The 26,024-nt window shown below is 36.4% G+C and overlaps 1 protein-coding gene across 6 annotated transcripts in view; it reads right to left on the bottom strand.

Annotated features, from left to right (window-relative positions):
* Positions 1–26,024, bottom strand: part of LOC128695661 (nuclear factor NF-kappa-B p100 subunit) — a 158,473-nt gene that overhangs the window by 75,862 nt on the left and 56,587 nt on the right. For all 6 annotated transcript variants that reach the window (XM_053786426.2, XM_053786423.2, XM_053786425.2 and 3 more), the window contains exons 10-12: positions 22,129–22,257; positions 1,540–1,599; positions 856–923 (exon numbers count right to left, since the gene is read on the bottom strand). In XM_053786426.2, the coding sequence (XP_053642401.2) occupies positions 856–923; positions 1,540–1,599; positions 22,129–22,257 (257 nt within the window). The remainder of the gene's footprint in view (positions 1–855; positions 924–1,539; positions 1,600–22,128; positions 22,258–26,024) is intronic.

Genomic DNA, 26,024 nt, shown 5'->3' with positions numbered 1-26,024 from the left:
CCTGGAATCATCGCTTATCTCTATATCCGACAATTTCAACCAGAACAATGGCTTCTATGACATAGTTGAACCACTTGCCAAGAAACTTCTTCATCGCTATCCCACATAAGAACATAAGAATGGAAGAACACTGTAGAAGGTCTGCTCACAAACTTATCCAATCTCCCTTCTAAGCTACCCAAGATTTTAGACTCTATAACCCCACTTGGTAGATCATCAGATGCAGCATTCTTCACCTGACTATAAATACTTGCGTACCTTCCACCCAGGTAGATCTGTTTGTGACTTGAAAAAGCCCACTGTGTGGGTGAAACGCTGTAAATAAAGGATCACATTATACTGCATATGTGTTTACATTTTCATCGTCTTGATCCCCTAACCCTCGCGAATGTTGAGAGAGACCTGTATATTAACGTAACATACGACATTTAATGAGACTCGGTGATTATTATTGAGTATTATTATTGTCATTACTAATATGGCGTCTCAAGACATAAGACACTCTTAATGTGTACCTGCACACCAGCACAGTGTGTAAGTTTATTTAGGTACAGGTATCCATAAGTATGTATAATTATCAGAATATATATAAAATATGAAAAACTTTTAAAAGCACTTGAAATTTTGGAGTTTCCAGACATAATGGAGAGACATAGTGCTTACGGATCTCACAGAGAATGTAAACAAACTGGGTGGGGTGTGATGACCATATTAGAAAGTCAGGTGGGGAGAGCCGTATGGAGAGTTTTGGTCATAATTTGAAATGACCATATTAGCAGAATGCTGTAAAGCGGGGCCCTACTGTACTCTAATTAAAGCAGTAACTGCACAAAAACAAAATATATTTGAACTTACAGTGTGTTGTGGGGAATAATTTGACACGTCCAGGGAAAATGGATTCATCACACCATTGTCAGTAAAGTCTGTGAGTGAAAAAAATTAATTTGTAAACATGTCCATAAATGAATAGTTTTATTTTCTATAAGCAAACTGCTATCTTTTGCCAGCTATGAAGCAAGCCAACATTTCAGTTACTTTTCCAAACTGCTCTGAAGTGTAAAGTACACTGTAGTGAGATTAATGCTCACACTAAATGTTGAGAAAATATGTAAGAATGAATGCATTTTTAAGAAGATTAAGCCATATCAAAATTGCAAATTCAATAATGTTTTGCAAGCTGTATAAATATTGGTAAAAATTACTAACATTATATTAGGTATTGATTTGATAAAAGTTCCAGGAGAGCAAAACAGCATTAATAAATATCTCACTACTTGCTCTTCCCTCATTTTACCTAACTAAATGCTTAGTTTAAGTTGATAAAAAAGAAAGAACATGTTTTTGTTAAGAAGATAACCTTACAAATGCCTCTTGAAGATCAAAAGTGACATGAAAAGATGACAAAGGCGATAAGTGTATTATACAGTGTATATGTAGCACCCACATATGAGGAAACGATGTACATCTCACAAGGTACCGAGAGCAAGAGTCACATGTTCAGTGTAATCAAGATACACCACACAAAAATTATCCTCTCACCAATAATCCTCAAAAAGTCAGTCGCTTGTACAGAATCTTCTTGCCCTCTGCCACTCCGTGCTGCCAAAGAAAGACATTTTGTATACACTACCAGAAGAACCATGTAAAAATATACATATGCAAAATTTTTTAAATTAAAAAATAGTTTTCTTATAAATAGGTCATTTGTATCCATCAGTCTGTTTCGAATATTGTAAAGAAAATTCGGCAGTACTGTACTACTATTTATATACTTCACTACAAATGCTCCACTTCTATACAGTCATCCAAACATGAATTATTTTTTTTTTTACCTAAACAGCCATCATCTCCTATCAAGGCAGAGTAACCCAAAGAAGAAAACACATCCACCAACATTTATTCAACTGAATCTGCATGTTTCTTCTGATAACTCTAAACTGCTATTTGAAGAAACATGCACTAAATCAGAAGGGGCATATGAAAATTCCTCCCAGAGATGTTTCAAATATAAGCTGAAAAAAAATAAACACTAGTTTGATTAATTCAAGATGCAACGTCCTCTCCTTTCACCTCAACAAATATACAAAAGAAACGTACGCAAGAAATCCTTGTGGTAAATTATAACAAAGAAACAAGGGGATATCAAGCAGGTGAATGTACATAATGTTTTGAGAAAATTAAAAAGAAAGGGGGGAAGACAACTTGCTGAAGACAGACAACCAATTCTCCAACACAAATAATTTCAATGGTAGAAGTTTATTTACTGCCTAATGCCCATTGTAATAACTAAAAGCAAGCCTTATGTTTGTAACGAAACAAAAAAATAACCAAATTCATGGTTATTTGCAAAGCCTACTTCATTAATACAGTACAGTACTATAATTAGGTATATTTGTCATAATAGGTTATGTAAAATTATAAATTTTCCTTATCTTCAAAAATCTTTCCTCATTAACCCTTTCAGGGTCCGTGCCGTAGATCTACGGCTTTACGTTCAGGGTCCAAAACGTAGATCTACGCCATGAGCTCAGCTCATTCTGATAAGCTGTGAGCGGTAAATTTGGGCCTAGATATGAGAGAATACATCTATGTGGTATGTGTGCACCACATAAAACAAATCCTGCAGCACACAGTGCATAATGAAAGAAAAAACCGAGGCCGTAATTTTCAATTAAAACAGCAACTTTGCAGTGTTTTTTCATATGTTTTTTATAGTTGTATTTACAATTTCTTGGTCTCATTTGATAGAATGGAAGAGATACTACAGAAATAGAGATGATTTTGATTGGTTTTAGTGCTGAAAATGGCTTGAAACTGAGCTCAAAGTAGTGGAAATGTTAAATTTTTCCCGATGTTCAAGAGTAAACAAATGACCTCACACTTTTAATAAACACCAGCTGGTGGGTCTAATATATGTTCACAAATGTGCTGATATTATTTATACAATTATTACAATATTGCATGACAGTAAATCTTCTATTTTTTGGTTTGAATAAAAATTCATTATGTGAATTAAAAATCAAAATGAAATTCATTTGTAAAGCTTGAAAACATAACTAATGAATAGAGGAAATGTTAGTTTAGTGCCAGGAATGCCTGCATTGTTTATTCTGGACCCTATTTTGAAATTAGAATATTTTGAACTTTGCACTAAATTGGCCAAATTACCAATTTCCGATCACTTTACATGTATTTTGTAGTTGAAACAGTTAAGTTGGCGATTTCTTGTGCTCAGTCGATAGAATAGAAGTAATACTAGTGAAATAGCTAAGAATTTGGTCGACTGGAATAAGGTAATTGGCCTAAAATTGGAGTCAAGGTCAGCAAAATCGCCGATTTGTAATTATCGCTGACACATCAAAATTCACAAGAGCATAATTTTATCAATTTTCCATCAAATTTCGTACTTTTTGTTTTATTGCCTTCAGAAAAAGATTCTCTACCATTTCATAAGAAAAAATAACAAAATTATATTTTGAAAATTCTTGGACACTAGTGTGCACTTTGAAATTTGGCCTCTGGACCCTGAAAGGGTTAATACCATAAAGGGAAATTTTTAGCCAATGGTACAAACTCAGGAAATTTTAGTGAACTCAAAACAGATTATTCTCCTTAATATTATTCCTGCAAAGCCCTGTATCAGCATAAAGGGGGGAGGGGGGTAAGGGTTCCTTCATGCTCATATAGGAATCATGATGCAAGGAATTGGAGTTACTTTTCTCCTTCTCAGGTGAAATCTGTTTACATCCCATTCTCCAGATGCTGTAAACTCTTCCAGATTTATCAATTTATGGCTACAAACTCTCAAAGCCAGGACCCTCAAATCCAGAAATCTATTAAAACACTGTTCTTAAATATTCAATTTGGAACCTGGTAAAATTAGGTCACACAGCACAGTACACCTACCATCCGACTTACTTTCTGCTCGACATACGACCACTCGACTTACGACCGTGTTTTTTATGCCAAATTTCTGGGAAATAAACAACTGTTTATGTTGTACACAGTGTTGATCCTAAACCTTACAGTATAAAATACAGTACTAGCAGCATAAAAAGTAAAGTAAAAAATTAAATACCAAAATAAAACAAAATAAAGTCATTACAAAAATGTGATGTTGATATTCAGTAGTAAGGTTCGATTTGCATCCATTTCGACTTACGACCAGTTGGTCGGAACCAAGCTTGGTCGTAAGTCGGATGGTACCTGTACCTCCGCAAAAAACAACATTAGTCAGGCAGTGTCAATCGATTAGAGGAAGTAAAAAAAAAGTTTAGAATGAAGTACTAGGGAGGGAGGGGGGGAAAGAATAAGAAAGAGAAGCCCAACACAATTTTATGAGCTCTTCAACTTTTAAACAATAAGATACAGTATGACGTCAAATACTGTACAACCCAGTCACTGGCATGTGCTACTAATGAGTACATAAAAATTGAACTCTTATTTTTTTTATACACCATACCTCAGATCTTTATTCTGGTTTTTTTATACAAAAATTTCATACTTTCACTTTCATTTGTGTTAATGTCAGTATATAATATATGCAATTACACAGGCTATGAGGGAACCATCCTATAATGCACTACCTGATTCTCTGGTCCTTCAAAATGGGAAAATCCTAAAAAAATTAGATCAGTCTTCACCCTGAGGAAGTCTGATTAAAGGGTCTGTACATGTAATAAATTACAGGTATTGTATACAGAAATAATACCACTAATACTTATGAATAATTTAAACACTGTAACTAGAGTTAGTAGAATTCCTAAAATCAGGATTTGTGTCTAATTAATTTATCTCTGGAAAAAATCTAAAAGCTGACAATTCATAATTCCTTTTTTTTTTCATTGGGATGGAGGAAAGAGGGAAGATAAAGCAATATTTGACTTACAGTACATGCTTCAATATGAATGCAAACAGAAATAGTTTGATACTGCCTCAGTGGTGGCATTTCATTCATCAGAAAATATCTCCTAAAACAAGTCTTAGTCAAATATTCTAATTCTTCAGTGGTCTTTAACCCTTTGGGGGTTTCGGCTGTACTAGTACGGCTTACGCCCCAGGGTTTTTGACGTACTAGTACGCCTAAATTCTAGTGCCCTCAAATCTAGTGAGAGAAAGCTGGTAGGCCTACATATGAAAGAATGGGTCTATGTGGTCAGTGTGCCCAGTATAAAAAAAATCCTGCAGCACACAGTGCGTAATGAGAAAAAAAAAAACTTTGACCGTGTTTTTGGAATAAAACAGCGACTTTGCACTGTATTTTCGTATGGTATTTATTGTTGTATTCTAGTTTTCTTGGTCTCATTTTATAGAATGGAAGACATATTACAGAAAGTGAGATGATTTTGACTGGTTTTACAATGAAAAGTACCTTGAAATTGAGCTCAAAGTAGCAGAAATGTTCGATTTTTACCAAAGTTCAAAAGTAAACAAATCATGCCAAGCGTCCAATACACGTCAACTGGTGAGTCTAATATTCTTTCACAAGTGCGCTGATATTATTTATACCATTTCTACACTAATGCAGTAGTCTGCATAACAGTAAATCTTCTATTTTTTGTAAGAATAAAAATTCAAAGTGGAAAGCCAAAGAAATATAAGAGAGGCCTGGGGATGTGACTAACGAACAGAGAACTTGTTATTTTAGTGCCAAGAATGTATTTCTTGTTTATTCTGGACCCTATTTGGAAACTGGCATCTTTTGAAATTTGTGTGAAATTGGCAAAATTGCTAAATTCTGACCACTTTATTGGATAGTTGAAATCGGTAAATGGGTGGTTTCTTGTACTCATTCGATAGAAAAAATAGAGTTCTAGCAAAATAGTTATGATTTTTGTCGACTAGTACATTGGAATTGGCTTAAAATAGGGCTCAAAGTGGGCAAAATCGCCAATGCATAAACATCGTCGAGACCGCTAACTTCGCGAGAGCATAATTCCGTAAGTTTTCCATCAAATTTCATACTTTTGGTGTCATTATGACCGGGAAAAGATTCTCTATCTTTTCATAAGTTTTTTTTTTTTTTATTTTAGCGACCCTGAGAACAAGTCTCTGAGAGGGCCTGGCGACCCCCAGAGGGTTAAGCATTAGAATTGGTTTGCCTAAAATACATTTGCATATTAGTGGATTTATGCTGTGCCTAACAATGTTATATGTAAATTACATTATCCTTGCACAGCATAAGAATAAATAAAAAAAATTGAATTTGAACTGACCATCCAATTGCTGGCACACATATAGATGCAATTAGTGATTAAAGTGTTGGCATGCTGGTGTTGTGAATTCATGACTGTGACAAGATCCAGTGGTATACTGAAGCTAGGTTTCTATCCCATTAAAAACCAAGGTGCATACTGTGCAATTTTAATGGCCAACTGAATACTTAGGAGTGAAAAAGTGAATAAAACATCTAAACACAGCAGCACTTTCCTGAGAAGAGAATGATACTTTAGATGCAAGCTCTAAACACAGAATAGCAGTCACATAAAATTCAAATTTGATTTAAACTTTGAGCCCTGTTACTAGATAGAGAGAGAGTCCCTTTTTATGGTGCTGGTTGATTGTAGAACAGAGTGGAGGTGAGTTATCTTAATTACAGTGGTACCCCGAGTTTCGGCCATATTTCGTTCCAGAAGGCTGTTCGAGTGCCATTACCAAACAAATTTGTTCCCATAAAGAATAATGTAAATTAGATTAGTTCGTTTCAGACCCCCAAAAATACACTTACAAAAACACTTACAATAATACACTTGCATAATTGTTCGAGTTGGGAGCTGTATGAAACTCGGGATACCACTGTATATGACTGCTTGTTATTGGGTTAAGAGTGTATCATGACTTCTAAGCTCGTCTAGACAGACTTCTCAAGATGTGCATGAAGGAATCACATTACCATGGTGGAAAATGGCCAGTATTAATTTTTATTGAACCTTAATAATTTAATTACAGCCTCTCCTCACTTAACGACAGAGTTCCGTTCCTAAGACCACGTCGTTAAACGAATTCATCGCTAAGTGAGGAGCATACTATAATGGTAGTGGCTTTATGTCACCCATCTTTGATATTGTTTTAATGTCACCTTTGCACCATTCATTTATAACACTTCTGGTATATTTTTAAATGTTTATACAGTAGTGTAATGTATATTGAAATAAACAGAGTAGAGAAAATCAGCTCTAATATAAATTATTTAGGTATAAATACTGGTCAGAGTCCATTGTAAGTCCAAGGCATCAGTAAACAAGTATGTTGCTAAGTGAGAAGAGGGCATATGGTTTATTTTCATATATGTTTGGAATTCGCCAGTCAAAAAAAATGTTGTGATAAATACTCTTTTATGGAAACTCTTTACACAGTTCATATTTCCATTCACCAAAGTCACCAAAATACCTTTCACTCCTCTGTCTCATTTTACTCTTTAACCATTTGAGGGTCAAGACCTCCAATCCTGAATTCACTCTCAGGGTTAAAAAAAAAAAAATGAAATGATAGAGAATCGTTTCCCAATAGTAATGACACCAAAAGTATGAAATTTTATGGAAAACTTACAAAATTATGCTCTTGCAAAGTTAGCAGTCTCAACGATATTTATGCAGCGGAGATTTTGCCCACTTTGAGCCCCATTTTCAGTCAATTCCAACATTCCAGTAGACTAAAATCATAGCTATTTTGTTAGAACTCCATTTGTTCTATCGAGTGAATACAAGAAACCACCCACTTACCGATTTCAACTACCCAATAAAGTGGTCAGAAATTGGCAATTTGGCCAATTTCACACAAATTTCTAAAGATGACAATTTCAAAATAGGGTCCAGAATAAACAAGACAGACATTCCTGGCACTAAAATAACATTTTCTCTGTTCATTAGTCACATATCCAGGCCCCTCTTTTGAATTTTCATTCTCACAAAAAATAGAAGATTTACTGTTATGCAAACTACTGCATTATTGTAAAAATAGTATAAATAATATCAGCACACTTGTGAAAGAATATTAGACTCACCAGTTGACATGTACTGGACACATGACGTGATTTGTTTACTCTTGAACATTGGCAAAAAACGAGCATTTCCACTATTTTGAGCTCTATTTCAAGGTGCTTTTCATCAAAATCATATCTATTTCTGTAATATATCTTCCATTCTATCAAATGAGACCACGAAAAAGAGAATACAACCATAATACCATACAAAAATACACTGCAAAGTCGCTGTTTTAAACCAAAAACATGATCAGTTTTTTCTCATTATGCAGTGTGCTGCAGAATTTTTTTTATACTGTGCACACTGACCATGCGGACCCATTCTTTCATATGTAGGCCTACCAGCTTTCTTCCACCAGATTTGAAGGTGCTAGAATTTTGGCGTATAAGTACGGGGACCGACCCTGGCTGTTAAGCTGTACATGTACGAGACCAACCCTGAAAGGGTTAAATTTATCTATCACCCTAGCTGATCATTACTTGCAAACATTTAGTCTCTATCACCTTTTTATATTGCATTGTATCTCTAATGGAATACAATTAATACACTAGCTTAAATTCCGTTACACCAGGTACTTATCTTCTCCAAAATTACCTCATGTCTCCCCTGATCTGTATCATCTTACACATGAATACTTAAATCCTGGCAAATGCAAATTTCAGTCAACCATTTTCCATGCAAATAGCTTTTAAAGTTTTCACTAAATTCAATAATGTAACATCGTTACTTCTTAAGAGCAACTTGTATAAATGCAAGACTACTCTACCAGCCCTCTTATTTTTTTTTTCACTGTCCCTCAGATATGAAGCACTCAGTAATTCTTTTAATTTGATAAACCAACTTCCTGTTGTATACCTTCTTGCCTACAATAGGGCAGGCTCAGACCAGTGTAATTTATTCATTCACTCCTACTTCACTCTTTTTTTCCTAATGCATCAGCTGTTTCATACCAAGGCAGAGTAATCCAAAGAAGGAAAACGTATTCAACTTCATGCATTACTCCAAAGAAGGAAAACACATTCAGCTTCATGCATTTAACTGTCTACATATTGGAAAAAAATGCAGAGAATCTGACATACTGCACTGATTATTATAATTAGGAAGAAGTGCTAAACGCCTAAGGTTCACACAACATCTAGGAAATGAGATGTAATTACGTTTGATGATCCATGAAAGGGGAAAACGGCTCAAGAGCATCAAGCATTCTCCCCTCCCTGAAGGGTCATACTGCAATACATATTTTCCATAGCACTTTATTTAATGTTTCACCTCCCAAACTTGACTGCTCCCTCACCACTCCACCCACTCTTCCAGAACAGTTTTCTTGACTTCTCCTGTGCTCTCTTCTAGACCTATTTATCAGTTTCATAATCTTCTTGCCTCTCAACCCAATGCACCAATATCTATACATATTAACCCAGCATCACCATGAGCTCTTTAAAATATTGTTGCTAACAGTACTCTCTCTCTCTCTCCATCTGTTAAACCCTCACTTATTGGAATTTTACCATATTTCACTGATATGTACTTTTTTGGCAAATACTCTTTCTAGAATCCCAAAAAATCTTTTATGCTTCATTCGCATTAAGGACCACAGTTGCAAATGTCGAGTTTCTACTGTAACACAACAGCCCAAGATTGCAATGACTCTTAGTACTGTATTGAATACCCAGGAATAAGCATTAGACCAAACCCATCCCCAGAAGTGAACATCAACAGAATGACATCAGCAGCATATATTGTGCTTTCTGGCATAAAAATGACTATCAGAAATCTAAATAGAATCCCCTTCAAAGATATAGGTAGAGCCAATCTTGAGTATACAGTACCAGTGTGGTACTGTGTACTGAGTACACAGTATTACTGTGTATAGTGGCTATTAAGGTAGATAGAGAATAGACTGTTTTGCCATTATCATTACAATAATGGACAATTCTGTAACCAATGGACCCTGTATGTAATTTCTGAACAAGCTGACCTAGTGGACTGTGTCCCATATTTCCTAAGTCCATTGAACTGAGGTTCATTACACCAAGGGTTTACTTCTCAAACATTTAGAGCAGTGAAGAAGTAAAATGAGCTAGATGATGACATAGTAAGCTGATAATACTATATAAAGTTTAAACACCAATAAACTTAATTCACTATAACCAAACTTGAATAGATAATTACATGTCTGCTTAAGCCCTCAAACTATGCACAGGTAAGAGTTTTTACAACTTTGTTAGAAGCATTTTTTAGTGAAAAATACTCTTTTTTTTTTCCTTACAGGATTGTAAAGCATCAAAAACTAAATCTAACTACAAAAAGAAAACTGAAAAATAACAATCTTACCTTTTTTGGCATGTTGAAATTTGACAAACTTAAGCCTAGCTGGCACCTTGGCAGCAAAAATGCACATTGCATTAAAATATTTTTACAAGGTTATTTCTAATTAAGTAAGGTGTTGGGGAGAGAGGTGGGATTAAATTATGGGGAATCAAATACAAAATGGGAGTTGACACAGTTACTTTTTGCTGATGATACTGTGCTTTTGGAAGATTCTAAAGAAAAGTTGCAAAGGTTAATGGACGAGTTTGGGAGGGTGTGTAAAGGTAGAAAGTTGAAAGTGAACATAGATAAGAGTAAGGTGATGAGGGTATCAATTTTTTTTTTTTTTTTTCAACAAGTCGGCCGTCTCCCACCGAGGCAGGGTGACCCAAAAAAGAAAGAAAATCCCCAAAAAGAAAATACTTTTATCATCATTCAACACTTTCACCACACTCGCACATTATCACTGTTTTTGCAGAGGTGCTCAGAATACAACAGTTTAGAAGCATACACATATAAAGATACACAACATATCCCTCCAAACTGCCAATATCCCAAACCACTCCTTTAAAGTGCAGGCATTGTACTTCCCATTTCCAGGACTCAAGTCCGACTATATGAACATAACCGGTTTCCCTGAATCCCTTCACTAAATATTACCCTGCTCACACTCCAACAGATCGTCAGGTCCCAAGTACCATTCGTCTCCATTCACTCCTATCTAACACGCTCACGCACGCTTGCTGGAAGTCCAAGCCCCTTGCCCACAAAACCTCCTTTACCCCCTCTCTCCAACCCTTTCAAGGACGACTCCTACCCCGCCTTCCTTCCCCTATAGATTTATATGCTTTCCATGTCATTCTACTTTGATCCATTCTCTCTAAATGACCAAACCACCTCAACAACCCCTCTTCTGCCCTCTGACTAATACTTTTATTAACTCCACACCTTTTCCTAATTTCCACACTCCGAATTTTCTGCATAATATTTACACCACACATTGCCCTTAAACAGGACATCTCCACTGCCTCCAACCGTCTCCTCGCTGCTGCATTTACCACCCAAGCTTCACACCCATATAAGAGTGTTGGTACTACTATACTTTCATACATTCCCTTCTTTGCCTCCATAGGTAACGTTTTTTGACTCCACATATACCTCAACGCACCACTCACCTTTTTTCCCTCATCAATTCTATGATTAACCTCATCCTTCATAAATCCATCCGCCGACAGTATCAAATGATTTGGATAAAAAAAAAAACTGGATATCACATTAGAGACAGGGAGTATAGAAGAAGTGAATGTTTTCAGATATTTGGGAGTTGACTTGTCAGCGGATGGGTTTATAAAGGATGAGGTTAACCACAGAATTGAAGAAAAAAAGGTGAGTGGTGCATTGAGGTATCTGTGGAGACAAAAAATGTTATGCATGGAGGCAAAGAAGGGAATGTATGAAAGTATAGTGGTACCAACACTCTTATATGGGTATGAAGCTTTGGTTGTAAATGCTGCAGCAAGGAAGCAGCTGGAGGCAGTGGAGATGTCCTGTCTAAAGGCAATGTGTGGTGTAAACATTATGTAGAGAATTCGGAGTGTGGAAATTAGGAGATGTGGAATTAATAAAAGTATTAGTCAGAGGTGGTTTGGTCATTTAGAGAGAATGGATCAAAGTAGAATGACAAAGAGAGCGTATAAATCTGTAGGGGAAGGAAGGCGGGGTAGGGGTTATCCTTGAAAAGGTTGGAGGGGGGGTAAAGGAGGTTTTGTGGGCGAGGGGCTTGGACTTCCAGCAAGCGTGTGTGAGCATGTTAGACAGGAGTGAATGGAGATGAATGGTTTTTGGAACCTGTCAGGCTGTTAGTGTGTGAGCTGGGTAATATTTAGTGAAGGAATTCAGGGAAACTGGTTATTTTTATATAGACAGACTTGAGTACTGGAAATGGAAAGTACAATGCCTGCACTTTAAAGGTTGGGTTTGAGATATTGGCAGTTTGGAGGGATATGTTATATATCATTATATATGCTTCTAAACTGTTGTATCTGGGTGCCTCTGCAAAGATAGTGATTATGTATGAGTGAGCTGAAAGTGTTGAATGATGATGAAAGTATTTTCTTTTTGGAGATTTTCTTTCTTTTTGGGTCACCCTGCCTCGGTGGAAAACGGCCGACTTGTTAAGAAAAAAAAAAGATACCTCAATGCACCACTTACCTTATTTTCTTCATCAATTCTATGGTTTATATAATTCATACTTTTATAAAAGTTTTATATCATAATAGGTGTGTTTCAGGGTGCAGCAGTCCATGAAACATGGACAGATGCACAGTGCCACATCATTCATCTGCCAGTTGTATCTAGTATATCTGCGCTATCTTGGTTTTCTATGCTACTTCACAAATAAAACTACATTGCACCCAGTTTGCCACTAAGACACTTGTATGTCAAACCCAGTTAAAGGGCTACAGTACCAACTTCAGCCATTTTTTCAATTATTTATCTTTAAGTAATATGGCCATTTAAGAATTCCTAATGGTATCTTATTACAATTATGGCATATTACAGCAAATGTTTATATAAAGTAAATAAATTTTAAAATCAGGCAACAGACTTGGCAAACTAAGTTCACATGCACTATTGTTCATGTAATATTGTATGGGTAATGTTATTTGTAGTAGCAGTGTACAATTTCATGTGTTTATCTTGATACTGTTTCATTGTAAGTTATATTAGGTTGGCTAGATGAAGACAGATATGCTTAGTAAAACTCTGAGTAAAAGACCATGATGGCACACCCGTATACCTATTTGTTACATCTATATGAATGGCTTCTAAATTTTAAAACTTAAGCCTAGAAGCATAGCCTCAGGCAAATGTAGTGTGCTTTTGTGCTATAGAATTGCAAGTTTCATTGAGTTCCAAGCTGTAAACAAGTTATGTGAGATTTTTACAAAGTAGTTAGTCTAGTAGCATGAAAAAAATCATGCATTAATTGCCCCTTCCCAATGGGCAGCATATCTTAACATATCACACAGGTTACTATACTGTCTATCTCTATATATTCCTCAGTAAGTGGACAATTAGGCACAGTGTTCAAGATAGTGACTATAGGGCTGGCCATATACATTGCATTTTGGATCCAGATTACTGCACTGCTTTAGTTCAAGGATATACATGTACCTTACCTGTATTGAATTTAGATTACCAGCTAAATCACAAACAATTAAAAAATAGCAGCACATCTCATTCCACCTCTACAACGTACATTATTAAATTACGTAATAGGGAGGCGCTGAACCCGTAAGGGTCATACAGCACCAGAGGGAATGACAGGTAATCAGGCTCAATCCAGGGAGAGAGAAAATAGGTTCAATTCTTTGGATCAATAGTCCTTCACCAGCAATAAGGCATTTCCCTTGAGTAATATATTAGTATATATAAGAAGAAGAAAATTGTCAAAGTGGGAAGTCTGAATGTGCGTGGATGTTGTGCAAATGATAAGAAAGAGATGATTGTGGATGTTATGAATGAGAAGAAACTGGATGTCCTGGCTTTAAGTGAAACAAAGCTGAAGGGGGTGGGAGAGTTTCAATGGAGAGGAATAAATGGGATTAGGTCAGGGGTTTCAAATAGAGTTAGAGCTAAAGAAGGAGTAGCAATAATGTTGAAGGATAAGCTATGGCAGGAAAAGAGGGACTACAAATGCATAAATTCAAGGATTATGTGGAGTAAAATAAAGATTGGATGTGAAAAGTGGGTTATAGTAAGCGTGTATGCACCTGGAGAAGAGAGAAGTGTAGAGGAGAGAGAGAGATTCTGGGAAATGTTGAGTGAATGCGTGGGGAGTTTTGAATCAAGTGTGAGAGTAATGGTGGTTGGGGATTTCAATGCTAAAGTGGGTAAAAATGTTATGGAGGGAGTAGTAGGTAAATTTGGGGTGCCAGGGGTAAATGTAAATGGGGAGCCTTTAATTGAGCTATGTGTAGAAAGAAATTTGGTAATAAGTAATACATATTTTATGAAAAAAGAGGATAAATAAATATACAAGGTATGATGTAGCACGTAATGAAAGCAGTTTGTTAGATTATGTATTGGTGGATAAAAGGTTGATGGGTAGGCTCCAGGATGTACATGTTTATAGAGGGGCAACTGATATATCAGATCATTATTTAGTTGTAGCTACAGTTAGAGTAAGAGGTAGATGGGAAAAGAGGAAGGTGGCAACAACAAGTAAGAGGGAGGTGAAAGTGTATAAACTAAGGGAGGAGGAAGTTCGGGCGAGATATAAGCGACTATTGGCAGAAAGGTGGGCTAGTGCAAAGATGAGTAGTGGGGGGGTTGAAGAGGGTTGGAATAGTTTTAAAAATGCAGTATTAGAATGTGGGGCAGAAGTTTGTAGTTATAGGAGGGTGGGGGCAGGAGGAAAGAGGAGTGATTGGTGGAATGATGAAGTAAAGGGTGTGATAAAAGAGAAAAAGGTAGCTTACGAGACGTTTTTACAAAGCAGAAGTGTTATAAGAAGAGCAGAGTATATGGAGAGTAAAAGAAAGGTGAAGAGAGTGGTGAGAGAGTGCAAAAGGAGAGCAGATGAAAGAGTGGGAGAGGCACTGTCAAGAAATTTTAATGAAAATAAGAAAAAATTTTGGAGTGAGTTAAACAAGTTAAGAAAGCCTAGGGAAAGTATGGATTTGTCCGTTAAAAACAGAGTAGGGGAGTTAGTAGATGGGGAGAGGGAGGTATTAGGTAGATGGCGAGAATATTTTGAGGAACTTTTAAATGTTGAGGAAGAAAGGGAGGCGGTAATTTCATGCAATGGCCAGGGAGGTATACCATCTTTTAGGAGTGAAGAAGAGCAGAATGTAAGTGTGGTGGAGGTACGTGAGGCATTACGTAGAATGAAAGAGGGTAAAGCAGCTGGAACTGATGGGATCATGACAGAAATGTTAAAAGCAGGGGGGGATATAGTGTTGGAGTGGTTGGTACTTTTGTTTAATAAATGTATGAAAGAGGGGAAGGTACCTAGGGATTGGCAGAGAGCATGTATAGTCCCTTTATATAAAGGGAAAGGGGACAAAAGAGATTGTAAAAATTATAGAGGAATAAGTTTACTGAGTATACCAGGAAAAGTATACGGTAGGGTTATAATTGAAAGAATTAGAGGTAAGACAGAATGTAGAATTGCGGATGAGCAAGGAGGCTTCAGAGTGGGTAGGGGATGTGTAGATCAAGTGTTTACATTGAAGCATATATGTGAACAGTATTTAGATAAAGGTAGGGAAGTTTTTATTGCATTTATGGATTTAGAAAAGGCATATGATAGAGTGGATAGAGGAGCAATGTGGCAGATGTTGCAAGTTTATGGAATAGGTGGTAAGTTACTAAATGCTGTAAAGAGCTTTTATGAGGATAGTGAGGCTCAGGTTAGGGTGTGTAGAAGAGAGGGAGAATACTTCCCGGTAAAAGTAGGTCTTAGACAGGGATGTGTAATGTCACCATGGTTGTTTAATATATTTATAGATGGGGTTGTAAAAGAAGTAAATGCTAGGGTGTTCGGGAGAGGAGTGGGATTAAATTATGGGGAATCAAATTCAAAATGGGAATTGACACAGTTACTTTTTGCTGATGATACTGTGCTTATGGGAGATTCTAAAGAAAAATTGCAAAGGTTAGTGGATGAGTTTGAGAATGTGTGTAAAGGTAGAAAGTTGAAAGTGAACATAGAAAAGAGTAAGGTGATGAGGGTATCAAATGATTTAGATAAAGAAAAATTGGATATCAAATTGGGGAGGAGGAGTATGGAAGAAGTGAATGTTTTCAGATACTTGGGAGTTGACGTGTCGGCGGATGGATTTATGAAGGATGAGGTTAATCATAGAACTGATGAGGGAAAAAAGGTGAGTGGTGCGTTGAGGTATATGTGGAGTCAAAAAACGTTATCTATGGAGGCAAAGAAGGGAATGTATGAAAGTATAGTAGTACCAACACTCTTATATGGATGTGAAGCTTGGGTGGTAAATGCAGCAGCGAGGAGACGGTTGGAGGCAGTGGAGATGTCCTGTCTAAGGGCAATGTGTGGTGTAAATATTATGCAGAAAATTTGGAGTGTGGAAATTAGGAGAAGGTGTGGAGTTAATAAAAGCATGAGTCAGAGGGCAGAAGATGGGTTGTTGAGGTGGTTTGGTCATTTAGAGAGAATGGATCAAAGTAGAATGACATGGAAAGCATATAAATCTATAGGGGAAGGAAAGAGGGGTAGGGGTCGTCCTCAAAAGGGTTGGAAAGAGGGGGTAAAGGAGGTTTTGTGGGCGAGGGGCTTGGACTTCCAGCAAGCGTGCATGAGCGTGTTAGATAGGAGTGAATGGAGACGAATGGTACTTGGGACCTGACGATCTGTTGGAGTGTGAGCAGGGTAATATTTAGTGAAGGGATTCAGGGAAACCGGTTATTTTCATATAGTCGGACTTGAGTCCTGGAAATGGGAAGTACAATGCCTGCACTTTAAAGGAGTGGTTTGGGATATTGGCAGTTTGGAGGGATATGTTGTGTATCTTTATACGTATATGCTTCTAAACTGTTGTATTCTGAGCACCTCTGCAAAAGCAGTGATAATGTGTGAGTGTGGTGAAAGTGTTGAATGATGATGAAAGTATTTTCTTTTTGGGGATTTTCTTTCTTTTTTGGGTCACCCTGCCTCGGTGGGAGACGGCCGACTTGTTGAAAAAAAAAAAAAAATATGTTATTAGAATTTTTGTTAAGATAGCCACTCTTAAAGAATGAAAGCTTGGTACTATACGAGAGTGAAACCTCGATTTCATGAACCAACAGAGGTTGGGGGCGAACGTAAATGCTAACTGTTTGTTAAATCCAAATGATGAGATTATTCTTAATGTTTGTAACAATAATGGACAATTCTAGAAGCAATGGACTTTGTTCATTAAATCCAAAATCAACTAACCAATAGGACAGTAACAGTACTTGACTATTCCAGATTTAGTGGACTTGTCCATTGTTTCTCAACATTGTCTGGCCACAGATTTTGTCCATTTAAATTGAAATTAATTACACTGAGGTCTTATAAATGGAGATTTTAAAGAGTATTTCCATTAGAACATTTTTTTTTTTTTTGAACTTTTAAGTGATTCCTGGAACAATTGACAAGTTTCATTTCAGTCAATAATGTGTTATCGGAAAGGGAATTTTTTCAACATCTCTTCTCATAGAAGTTATTTTACTACAATCACAAATAAGATTTCAATGATTATTGTAATATCATTGAAGTAGTAGCATGGTTGCCCAATTTTAATGTTAACCCATTAAATCTGTAGTTATATATTTTCATTATAAACAGTGTGTCCTATTCGTATTTAAAACTTTCGAAAGCAAGTTTAACAAGGACCCCCATGAAAATAAGTCACTCTGCCTGACATTTTTGGGTTATCTTAGATAATTTACACTATGTATGATAATAGTACTTATGTGTACCTAAATAAATTTACTTACTTTACTTACTTCCATACTAGCTTCAAAACATGATTTCAGACAGAGATCAATATATACAGTCTCTTTTTACACAGTTTGTGTCTCCTGTGGATTTCCTCAATTCATTAACAAAGTGTCCATTGCACTTTGATGTTTCATCATTGAATATTAAGTACAGGTACAGTGCTTATGATCTAGGAAATTCCAAGTCAAATTCATAAGTTCATTTCCATAGCAGAGCTTCAGATTTATTCTTAACCCCTTCAGGGTCCAGGGCCCAAATCTGAAGTGGTGCCCCAGTGTCCAAGAATTTTAAAAAAAAAAATTTGTTATTTTTTCTTATGAAATCGTAGAGAATCTTTTTGTGAAGGTAATAAAACAAAAAGTACAAAATTTGGTGGAAAATTGACGAAATTATGCTCTCGCGAATTTTGATGTGTCAGCGATATTTACGAATCGGCGATTTTGCCGACTTTGACTCCCATTTTAGGCCAATTACATTATTCCAATCAACCAAATTCTTAGCTATTTCACTAGTATTACTTCCATTCTATCGATTGAGCACAAGAAATCGCCAAGTCAACTGTTTCAACTACAAAATAAAGTGATCGGAAATTGTTAATTTGGCCAATTTAACACAAAGTTCAAAATATTCCAATTTCAAAATAGGCTCCAGAATAAACAATGTAGGTATTCCTGGAACTAAACTAACATTTCCTCTGTTCATTAGTTACATTTTGAGGCTTTACAAATTAATTCCATTTTGATTTTTTATTCACATAATGAATTTTTATTCACACCAAAAAAATAGAAGATTTACTGTTATGCAATACTGTAATAATTGTATAAATATCATCACCATATTTGTGAAAGTATATTAGACCCACCAGCTGACGTGTATTAGATGTGTGAGGTCGTTTGTTTACTCTTGAATATCGGCAAAAATTTAACATTTCCGCTACTTTAAGCTCAGTTTCAAGCCATTTCCAGTGCTAAAACCAATCAAAATCATCTCTATTTCTGTAATGTGTCTTCCATTCTATCAAATGAGACCAAGAAATCACAAATAAAACTATAAAAAACATACGAAAAAACACTGCAAAGTCGCTGTTTTAATCGAAAAATCATGATTTCAGTTTTTTCTCTCATTATACACAGTGTGCTGCAGGATCTGTTTTATGTGGTGCACACATACCACATAGATGTATTCTCTCATATCTAGGCCCAAATGTACCACTCACAGTTTATCAGAGTGAGCTGAGCTCATGACGCAGATCTACGGTTTGGACCCTGAACGTAAAGCCGTAGATCTACGGGACGGACCCTGAAAGGGTTAATCAGCATATAACTGCTGAAAATGTAATAACTAACAGGCAAGAAACTTATCAGTAAATTGATTTAAGATCAGATGCATGATTGCCCAATGGTATAAACCAACCCCATCTATAATCTTAGGAATCTTTACTTAACAGTTCAAGATTTAGTCAGTTTTCAATAAATAAAAGCAACAATAATGGACAAAATACTTATAGCCACAAATATGATACACTGGTGAATAGTGAAACAAAAATTTTTATATTTCACCATTTATTGAATTTATCACTCAAGTGTATCAAATTTTCATGTAGTTGAATGGCATTAAATAAATAGAATATTGTTTAGAAGAATTATTCTTAATATTGTGCTCATGTCAAAAGAAATATAAAATATGCTTGATATCTGATCAATATTCAAATCTAATTATTTAGTTTAATCAGTGTAACAGAAATTTACACAATTCTTCACAATAGTTTATAAGCAATTGCCAGCAAAAGGATGCAGTTCACAAAATAATTTATATAATCTCAAAAAACAATAAGCACTTTGAAGCAAATCCTTTCTAAAAATGAAAGCATTAAGCTTTAACTTAATATGAATATGATATTGCTCTAATAGTAATACTCCAGTAGCCCAACTGTGCACAAGTCTACCCTTGACTTTTTGTACAAAACTCCTTACATTTTCATGTCCTGGGGACAGTAGAAAATTTGAGAATTAAAATACTGTATGGGGTGTTCCTCTGTGCAAAAACAAAATGATAATCACCCAGTCGAAAGTTTTCTCTTCAATCTGGCTTAGCACTGTAATATTTGTTGAGAGAGAGAGAGAGAGAGATGGAGAGAGAGATGGAGAGAGAGATGGAGAGAGAGATGGAAAGAGAGATGGAAAGAGAGATGGAAAGAGAGATGGAGAGAGAGATGGAGAGAGAGATGGAGAGAGAGATGGAAAGAGAGATGGAAAGAGAGATGGAAAGAGAGATGGAAAGAGAGATGGAAAGAGAGATGGAAAGAGAGATGGAGAAAGAGATGGAAAGAGAGATGGAGAGAGAAAGAGATGGAGAGAGAAAGAGATGGAGAGAGATGGAGAGAGAGATGGAGAGAGAGATGGAGAGAGAGATGGAGAGAGAGATGGAGAGAGAGATGGAGAGAGAGATGGAGAGAGAGATGGAGAGAGATGGAGAGAGAGATGGAGAGAGAGATGGAGAGAGAGAGATGGAGAGAGAGAGATGGAGAGAGAAAGATGGAGAGAGAGAGATGGAGAGAGAGAGATGGAGAGAGAGAGATGGAGAGAGAGAGATGGAGAGAGAGAGATGGAGAGAGAGAGATGGAGAGAGAGAGATGGAGAGAGAGAGATGGAGAGAGAGATGGAGAGAGAGATGGAGAGAGAGATGGAAAGAGAGATGGAGAGAGAAAGAGATGGAGAGAGAAAGAGATGGAGAGAGAAAGAGATGGAGAGAGAGAGATGGAGAGAGAGAGAGAGAGAGATGGAGAGAGATAGAGAGGGAGAGAGATAGAGAGGGAGAGAGATAGAGAGGGAGAGAGAGAGAGAGAGAGAGAGAGAGAGAGAGAGAGAGAGAGAGAGAGAGAGAGAGAGAGAGAGAGAGAGAGAGAGAGAGAGAGAGAGAGAGAGAGAGAGAGAGAGAGAGAGAGAGAGAGAGAGAGAGAGAGAGAGAGAGAGAGAGAGAGAGAGAGAGAGAGAGAGAGAGAGAGAGAGAGAGAGATGGAGATGGATAGAGATTGAGATGGAGAGAGAGAGAGATTGAGATGGAGAGAGAGCAAGATGGAGAGAGAGAGATGGAGTCACTATATGAAGATCAGATACACAGTACACACAATGCAATAACTGAAGTAGACTCCCAATCTCATAACATAAGAACAGAGAAACACTGCAACAGACCTACTGGCCATAGCTAGAAAAGTCCTACTGTCTCCAATCATTAACACTTTTTTTTTACCTCACAGCCATCTCCCATCAAGCCAGGATAACCCCAAAAAAAGGAAACACATTCACCTTTGTTTACTCAATCGCTGTCTGAATGATTAGGAACATATTTCCTTTCTTTTGGGTCATTATACACCATTATTAACTACCAAGCCAGTGTTTTATTATATACAAACACAAGAAGAGGGAAGCACTGCAGTAAATCTACTGGCAAAGTAAGAAAACTGAAACTAACATTTTGGTAATATTTATGGTGGGTTGGACAGATACACATGTAGATATGATAAAGTGATAGTTGCACCCATCTGCCTAATATGGACTATTAGGCCTAATGCAATGCCCTTCTATTCATATGCATTTATGTTCTTATACAGTATAAGAATTAAAACACTGGTTTAGTCCTTGCATGAGTGTAATGTATGAGCAAGTATGGCCTGCCTAGCAGAGCCAGTAGGCCTTGTGGTCTTCAGTACAAGGATTACAGTTTATAGTTTATGAAGGGACTCAAGAGAAACTAGTTAGCTGGACTCCTGGATGTGGAAAGTATAGAGTCTCCACTCTGAGGGAAGGATGCAGATGTCACAGTTTGGAGGATCATTAGAAATGCCATGTCTGTGCACTTCTGGCAAGAAGTTTTTGAAATGATAGTGAATGTTTCCATTTTTTTTTTTTGGGTTGGTCACCCTACCTTACTAGAAGATGGCTGGTGTGGTTGAAAATAATCAATCCTTTGAAAACATTACCTGTGAATATGTCGGCCCCCTACTTTGTCAAAACAAAATTTGGACGAAAATCTCAACCTACACTAAAGTTAATATGGTAATTTAAATGCGAATCCTCCAAATAGCACAAACATACCTGTAACACTAGTGCCAATTTCATTAAAAATTATTTCTGCAGATTTGGAATTAGGGATTAATTAATATATACAAAATCATCAATAAAAAAGTGTTTTGGTATGTATTTGTAAAATTATTTTCAAGTGAAATAAGGTGTCATGTACCCCATCACATGTTAATAACATAAAAAACTGATGACAACATTACAGTAAGTCACTATCAAAGGCATCATGAATTAACAAAGACCAATGGAAGCTTACTATTGTTACTAAGATCTATCGCTTCACTGGTATATGGGTTGTAGTTCAATCTCTTTGATGGAGGATCATTGTAGTGCCTTTTCCCTTCCTCCAGTGTGTTTTCCAGGTTGACTCTTGAACGCTTCAAACCTGCAATAAGAGAACTACATTTAGAAAGAGTCTCCATTTTCACAAAATATAAATGAAGCACTGTATTCAAATTATTGTAAAACTTAAAGTAAAATCTTGATTTACAAATACTGATTTAACAGATTTTGGGTTTAATGGACAAAATCCTTTGTTTGGTCAAAGTCCATGATTTTGAATTTAATGGACAAAGTATATAGTTTCCAGAAATGTCCATTACTGTCATGACTTGCTGGGAAAATTTGTTTTGGTATGAATAGTAAAGTTCATTATTTCCAGAATTGTTCATTACCATTACAATAATGGAAAAAGCAATCTCATCGTTCAGATTTAACAGACAATCAGTAATACCAACACCCTCTCCCCATATTAATTTGTCCTCTCCCCATATTAATTTGTCCTCTCCCCATATTAATTTGTTAAATCAAGGTTTCACTAAAATTGCCAATTGCATGAAAGGAAATTCTAAATTAAAAAAAAAAAAAAAAAAAAACATGAATATTCCAGGAAATCCTAAATTAAAAACATAAATACTCCAGGAAATTCTAAATTAAAAATACATCCAAAGTTCTTGACAACCTCAGTCAATCACACTAGACAAGTGCCATTCCTAAGAGAGACCACTGAAAAATACAAAATGCATTTCAACCAATCTAGACACTACCTGCATGCAACTTACACTACTGAGAATTTAAATTTGTAGGTGCCTGGGAGAGTAGCAATGAAGGTAATGTGAGGACATGAGGTGTGAATGAGCAGAACTCCTGTTATCTTGCACCTTTGCTCACTGACACACTCATTACACAGGCAGCAGTGGTATTAACCACAGCTCAACACAACTACGACACAATTATTTAATCTAGTTTCTTAAAAGATCTCCACACGCACGCTAACAGACACACACACACACACACACACACACACACACACACACACACACACACACACACACGCACACATACACGCACACACACACGCACACACACACACACACACACCTACACACACACACACACCTACACACACACACCTACACACACACACCTACACACACAACAGGCCTAGTGTCTAATCGACATGTGCCTAGGACAGAATGGTAACTAACTAACTAACACACACACACACACACACACACACACACACACACACACACACACACACACACACACACACACACACAAAATAAAAAAAAAGGAGAGAGACTTTACACACATGCATAAAAAAGTTTTCTTAAACCTTTGACTGTTTCAGTCATATATATACGTCTTACAAGCCACTGTGTTTGATGTATATATACTCATAAATTCTAGCGGCTTCAAATCATGCAGGAGAAAGCTGGTAGGCCCATATGTGAGAGAATGGGTCTGTGTGGTCAGTGTGCACCATATAAAAAAATCCTGCAGCATGCAGTGCATAATGAGAAAAAAATTCCGACCGTTTTTTTTTTAATTAAAATGCCGACTTTGTGGTCTATTTTCATATAGTATTTATGGTTGTATTTTTGTTTTCTTGGTCTCATTTGATAGAATGGAAAACATACTATAGAAATAGAGGTGATTTTGATTGGTTTTACTATGAAAAGAACCTTGAAATGGAGCTCAAAGTAGGGGAAATGTTTGATTTTTGCCGATGTTCAAAAGTAAACAAATGATGTCGTTTTCCAATAAATGTCCAAGTAGCCATTCTAATATGCACTCATGAATGGGTTGACATTATTTATACAATTATTACAATATTGCAGTAGTCTGCATAACAGTAAATCTATTTTTTGTTTGAATAAAAATTCAAAATAGAAAGCAAGAGTAATATCAGAGGGGCCTGGTGACGTGACTGATGAACAAATAAAATGTTATTTTAGAGCCAGGAATGTCTGCATTGTTCATTCTGGACCTTATTTTGAAATTGTCATATCTTTTAATTTTCATGAAATTGACCAAATTGCAAATTTCTGACCACGTTATTGGGTAGTTGAAATCGGTAAATGGGCAGTTTCTTGTACTCAATTGATAGAAAAAATGGAGTTCTAAAGAAATAGCTATGAGTTTGGTCGACTGGAACAATGGAATTAGCCGAAAATAGGGCTCAAAAGTGGGCGAAATTGCCGATTTGTAAATATCGCCAAGGTCACTAACTTCATGAGAGTGTAATTCCATCAGTTTTCCATCAAATTTCGTTCTTTTGGTGTCATTACAATCGGGAAAAGATTCTCTATCATTTCATAAGATTTTTTTTTTTTTTTTTTTTTTTGGGGGGGGGGGGGGGGGGGGGGGGGGATTTTTGAGACACCAGGAGGCACCTCAGGATTGGGGGTTGCGACAGTCAAGGGGTTAACACATTGGTCATTTGATGAACTGGGCCATGAGGGTATTGACCTCCCCGGAACATCCTCCAGGTATTCCCACCGAGGCAGGGTGACCTCGAAAAAAGAAGAAACACTTTTGTCGTTATTCACTCTTATCATTGTCTTGCCACAAAATACCAGAGAATCTGGTAAAATATTAACCAAGAAAAAATATTTATCATTCAACCTTAAGCATACTGTACATTTTATATTAAATCTATAGTTCGTGACCAATCTCTGCCAATGAAGGTGAGTTCTCTCTCTATAATTGCATAAAATGAATGCACACAAAGTATGAATGTATTTAGTTAAAAACGAGGAAAAAATTGTTTATTTAAATGTTTTTGTTTAAATATTTGCAATGATCATAACTGCAGATCACTGTGTAAACTCTAAAGTCGGGGATGTACTGCAATAAGTTACATAAAAAGTGAAACTAAATTTCTATACAGAGTAGACCCTTGGATAAAATGCATATAAAAAGCACATTTCTGTAATAATACAGTTAAAAAATGGCAGCATAAATTTAACCCTTTGAGGGTCGACAGGCCCTCTCCGAAACTCGTTCTCAGGGTCGGCCAAATTTAAAAAAAAAAAAAAATTATTTTCTCTTATGAAAAGATAGAGAATCTTTTCCCGATCATAACGACACCAAAAGTTTGAAATTTGATAGAAAACTTACGGAATTATGCTCTCGCAAAGTTAGCGGTCTCGGCGATGTTTACGGATCGGCGATTTTGCCCACTTTGAGCCCCATTTTCGGCCAATTTCACTGTACTAGTCGACAAAAAACATGAATATTTCGCTAGAACTCCATTTTTTCTATCGAATGGGTGCAAGAAACCACCCATTTATAAATTCAACTATCCAGTACAGTGGTCAGAATTTAGCAATTTTGCCAATTTCACACAAATTTCAAAAGATGCCAATTTCGGAATAGGGTCCAGAATAAACAAGAAAGACATTCCTGGCACTAAAATGACATTTCCTCTAGTCATTAGTCACGTCTCAAGGCCCCTCTTATATTCTTTTGCTTTCCACTTTGAATTTTTATTCTCACAAAAAATATAAGATTTACTGTTATGCAGACTACTGCATTAGTGTAAAAAATGGTATAAATATTATTGGTGCACTTGTGAAAGAATATTAGACTCACCAGTTGACGTGTATTGCACGCTTGGCACGATTTGTTTACTTTTGAAGTTTGGTAAAAATCGAACATTTCTGCTACTTTGAGCTCAATTTCAAGGCACCTTTCATTGTAAAACCAGTCAAAATCATCTCAATTTCAGTAATATGTCTTCCATTCTATAAAATGAGACCAAGAAAACTAGAATACAACAATAAATACTATACGAAAATACACTGCAAAGTCGCTGATTTATTAAAAAAAAATGGAAAAAGTTTTTTTTTCTCATTATGCACCGTG

The sequence above is a fragment of the Cherax quadricarinatus genome, chromosome 42 (assembly GCF_038502225.1).
Source record: "Cherax quadricarinatus isolate ZL_2023a chromosome 42, ASM3850222v1, whole genome shotgun sequence".
NCBI classification, from domain to species: Eukaryota; Metazoa; Arthropoda; class Malacostraca; order Decapoda; family Parastacidae; genus Cherax; species Cherax quadricarinatus.
The sequence above is the reverse complement of the archived record's forward strand: the minus strand, read 5'-3'. Positions and strand labels throughout refer to the sequence as shown.